The sequence below is a fragment of the Monoraphidium neglectum genome, assembly GCF_000611645.1.
Source record: "Monoraphidium neglectum strain SAG 48.87 unplaced genomic scaffold scaffold02194, whole genome shotgun sequence".
Taxonomy (NCBI): domain Eukaryota; kingdom Viridiplantae; phylum Chlorophyta; class Chlorophyceae; order Sphaeropleales; family Selenastraceae; genus Monoraphidium; species Monoraphidium neglectum.
In genome coordinates, this window is record NW_014011434.1 from 4,835 (window position 1) to 9,139 (window position 4,305).

Consider the following 4,305-nt stretch of genomic DNA (forward strand, 5'->3'; position numbering starts at 1 on the left):
AGCGTGCGTGTGTGTGAGATAATACAGGGTGTTGCTAGCCCCGTTTTGTTGAAGGCCACGGCCTTGTGCAGCAGCAGCGGCCGAGGCCGCGCGCATCAGCCGCCGGCTTAGGAGGAGCCTCGTGGTAGGGCGGTTAGCCGTCGGAGGTGGTCGGTGCTGCCTCCGCACGAAAAGCGCTTTGCACGTCGAAGTAGAACTGACCTGACCTGCATGCCAACTTCACTGCAGCTACTCGGCGGCGTGCAAGACCACCAAGCCTGCATGCGCCTCGGATTGCAGCCACAAAACCCTGCCGAGACGTTCCACAGTGCAGCTACGGGCACCAAGCTCATCGCTTTGTTGCACCTTGCGCTTGCTGCACAGATCTGGACTGACTTCTGAGCGTCGCTTTTGCAGCGCTGTAATGAGACCGTGAAATCTGCCCCAAATGGCGTCACAAGCCAGGCCGCTGCACAACGCACGAACGCACGCACACATGAACACGCGTACGTACTCGCAAACTCTCACTCATCCACTCACGTCTGCGGGGCACTCTGTGTCCTTGAAGACCATGTCTTTGCCGCAGTCCGGCGGCGCACACCGGCTTGCGAACGCTGCGCAGCCGCTGCTCCGGTCTATGCATGTGTTGGTTGTAGGGCAGCACGCCTCCGAGTCCGAGCAGCCAGTGCCCTGTCCGTAATAGAAGTCGTTCGTCGGCACGCAGGAGCTGCGGCGACAGCATAGGTTTGGCCACGAAGCGTCAAAGGCGTGTCAGAAGCTGGCGACGTGCGTACATATGCAGAGCGTCATGTGCTGTGACTGCTGAATGCGGCGGCTGTCGGCTGAGCACATTGAGTTGGAGGTGCTGGCTGCTGCTTGCCCGTGCCGTACGTGACGGCTGCTTGAACAAGAAACCTCAATTACCAACGTTTTATGCAAGGCATTCGAGCCATGCTGCATGGCACGCATAAGTGCGTTGCGCGCCAAGGTCGCAGTGCGCTCGGCGGTTTGCGCGTTTGACTCACGCGCCGAGACCCTTCGAGCTGCTGCTGAGCATTGTGCTGGGTTTCTCCGCTTCGCCGACCGTCACGTTTTTGGGAACGGGCCTGCTGCTCTTCGGCAAATCGTCCGCTGCTGAAAGTGCCACTGTTGACACGAAGCAGAGCAAGGCCGCTGCCACGGCCACCTGGCGCGCCATGGTTACAAACACAACCTGATAATAACAGTCAAAGAAACAGTATTGGCTCACGGTCGATTTATCAGATCCTGCGGAGGCTGTTGCCACTCCGTTGTGGTGCCGCTGGGTGGCCCGGCCAACGGATCGAATTTGCCAGGTGATACGAACGTTCTTGGCCTCAAACGTAAAATTGTGATCCCTTAGGGCACCCCCAAGGCGCCCCCGGCCAGTGTGGGCAGTTGGTGAGGCGCTGCGCTCCGGCGGGTTGCCACCCCTCGCCTGTGGCCAGGCAAGCGGCGAGTTTAACACCCAGCGGTGTGATAAGGTTTTGCCATGAGCCACCTTCAAAAAGTCATTGCCAGTGCTCGTCAGGCCAGGAACCAGTTTAGTAGGGTCAACGCTAGCACATGGCTGGTGAGGCGAGCTTCAACACACTGGGCAAGTGCGACCGACAAGCGCACACGTCCGTCATGACTGCAGAACTGAAAGATTGCCTACTGCACGATCCATCTGATCTCGGAGCATTGTTACAGCGATGAGCGATGGGGCCCAGCGCTGTGGCTCACCCCCTGGTTCAAGGCCATGTCGGCGTGAAGGGCCCCGCCTGCGCACGAGTCTCGATGTCTATGCTTTGCTTGCAGCTTAAGATGAGGCGGTGTGCCGCGGCTTTTTGGCACGCATACGCAACACCCTGCTGCGTGACTCCCCCACCCCGCACGTTGTTCATCCCTTCAAAGCGCTTGTGCTTACTCCTTGCAAGGACCAAGTGGTGGTGGATGCAGCATGGCAGCGACGAGCATGTCGTCAAGTTTGTTCCTCAACCACTCAAACAAAAGCATCAGACACATCTATCACCTTGCTCATGGCGAGACGGGAGTGATATTTAATGTACAGGGACGGTGATGGGACAGAGAGCCCGCAGATCGGGGCAGAGCGCGATACACACATGACAACCACCAAACTACAACCAACTTCCCTCGCTGCCTTGTTTGGCGCCGACCCTCTTTGCAAATGCAGGTTACCTGGGAAGGCATCCGCCTGGCCCCCGCTATGTGCGTCACGCCGCGGCGGCCTCAGCGAGCAGCTGCCGGGCGGCTTCCTGCCCCCCCGACCCCATCATGGCTGCGATTTCGGCGGCCCGCTGGTCGGGCGAGGCGAGCTCCTCAAACACAGTCTCTGTCCGGATGCCGCCGGATTTGGCTACGACGACGTGGTGCGCCGCGTGAGCCGCAACCTGGGCGGGTTCGAATCAGCGGCAGTGGGTCGGGTTGGCGGGGTCTCATCACTCAAAGCGCCTGCACCCCTTGTGCCCAAGCTGAAAGCACAGGGTGTTGCAATGCAGCCGTCGAGGCCACGCACCCACGGTGCTGTGAGCATGAGAAATGCACATGCTTTTGCGCTGAGGGGTACGCTGAGTGACGGAATGCTCGAGCCTGGCGTGGGGCGAGGCCCTCGACGGCGCACGTCCTCTGCAACCGCATGCTCCAGCAAGGGGCTTGCGATTGGCGCTGCCCCCTCCCCGCAGTACAAGCACCAGCCAGCAACCCAGCCCATGCACCTGGGGCAGGTGCGTGACGCACAGCACCTGGCTCGCCGCCGCCGCCGCCGCGTGCCCGCCGCCGCCGCCGACCGCGCCGCCGCCGGGCGCGCACATCCGCCGCAGCAGGCGGCCGACGTTCGCCCCCAGGCGGCTGCCCACGCCGCTGTCGAGCTCGTCCAACACGAGGACAGGCGTGGAGCCTTCTGCGCTGAATGACCCTTCCTCTGCCGGTGCGCCCTCCTCCTCATCGCTGACCTGGACATCTGCGGAAGCCTCTGCCTTTGCTGAGTCAGCGGCGCCGCCCGCGGCCGCAGGCAGCGAGCGCGCGGCCGCAGCGGCGCTGGCCGCGGCGGCAGCGGCGGCGGGCGCGGCCTTGAGGGCGAGCATCACGCGGGCGCTCTCGCCGCCGGAGGCGACGGCGGCGAGGGGGCGGAGGGGCTCAGACGGGCCGGCGGCGAGCAGGAATTCAACCGTGTCCAGCCCCTAAGAGTTTCGGCAGATCCGTCAGGTGGGTGTTCGCCTGGCCGTTGGCTTGTGGCTGGCTGAGTGACTTCATTGGCTGTGTAATGCAGCGCATGCACTTGGAAAGCAAGCTGACGCATGCAGCTGCCTACGGGTCTTGCAAGCCCACGCACCTGCGGCCTCAAGCGGTAAGCGCCGCCCCTGGCCTGGCCCACGGCGTGCGCCTGTTCCTCGCCAATGTGCAGGCACTTGGAGGGGGCCACGCCCTGGGAAGGGCGATTGCGCATTCAAGCATGCAGCGTGCGATTCGGTGCAATTGGCGCAGGCAGATGCCTGTGCACTCGTGCTGGGCTGGAGGACCGTGGGGAGTGGAAGAGTCTGGCGAGCAATCCCCGGCCCCGGGAAAACCGCATGGCTGTCCTTGGCCGCGCGGGTGCTGGTGTGCATCTTCGACGCGTCCCCATGAAGACCCGCAGCCTGCAGCGGAGCATGCAGCAAGCAGCTCTGTAACCTGCTCCTTCAAACAATGCATCCTCGCCTCCTGCATCCGTGGCACCGCCTTCAGCAGCAAACAGGCGCGGGCTGAACGCTCAGGCAACCCACCGGGTGGGCGGGCTCCCAGGATGTGCGGACGTCAAAGCGGCAGCCGCTCATAGCCAGCTGCCCCAGGCACTCCTCCACGGCCACCCGCAGCTGCCCCGCAGCTGGTGATTCAGCGGGTCAGGGCAAGCGGGGGTGGGCACTTGGTGAGTGCGTGAGCGAAGCGGCCCGCCGGCGTGGCGAGGGGGACCGTGAGGCGCAAAATGGGCATCGTCATGACATGGCGCGGTGACCTACGCACCCACGCCCTCTTTCCAAAGAAAGCACGTTGCAGCCATGACTTGCGTTGGATCGGGCTCCGCGTCGGGGGCGTGAGCGCCCGCTTGCCGGCAACGTGGCGCTGCGGCCGCGGCGGGCTCACCCGCTTGCCGCGCCGCCGACAGGCGCAGGGAGTCCCTCAACAGCTGCCCCTGCAGCACCGCCGCCTCCGCCTCCCACTCCCCGCGGCGGCCTGGGGCGGGCGGGGCCCGCGGCGGCTGAAGTTTGCTAGGGCATGCAAGCAAGCACTGGGGGGGCCGCGAGCTCTCCCAGGCTGCTCGTGGCTCTA

General features: G+C 64.0%; 2 protein-coding genes across 2 annotated transcripts; both read right to left on the reverse strand.

Annotated features, from left to right (window-relative positions):
- Window positions 1–1,004: 1,004 nt before the first annotated feature.
- On the reverse strand, window positions 1,005–1,177 carry MNEG_10134 (hypothetical protein; the record flags this gene model as incomplete). Its single annotated transcript, XM_014041393.1, has 1 exon — window positions 1,005–1,177. A coding segment is annotated over one exon (173 nt), but the record flags the coding sequence as incomplete, so codon positions are not given.
- Window positions 1,178–2,213: 1,036 nt separating this feature from the next.
- MNEG_10135 (hypothetical protein) lies at window positions 2,214–4,036 on the reverse strand (the record flags this gene model as incomplete). Its single annotated transcript, XM_014041394.1, has 6 exons — window positions 2,214–2,390; window positions 2,715–3,179; window positions 3,332–3,424; window positions 3,567–3,635; window positions 3,762–3,862; window positions 4,000–4,036. 6 exons carry the CDS (start codon window positions 4,034–4,036, stop codon window positions 2,214–2,216), a joined length of 942 nt encoding a protein of 313 aa, XP_013896848.1.
- Window positions 4,037–4,305: the final 269 nt, after the last annotated feature.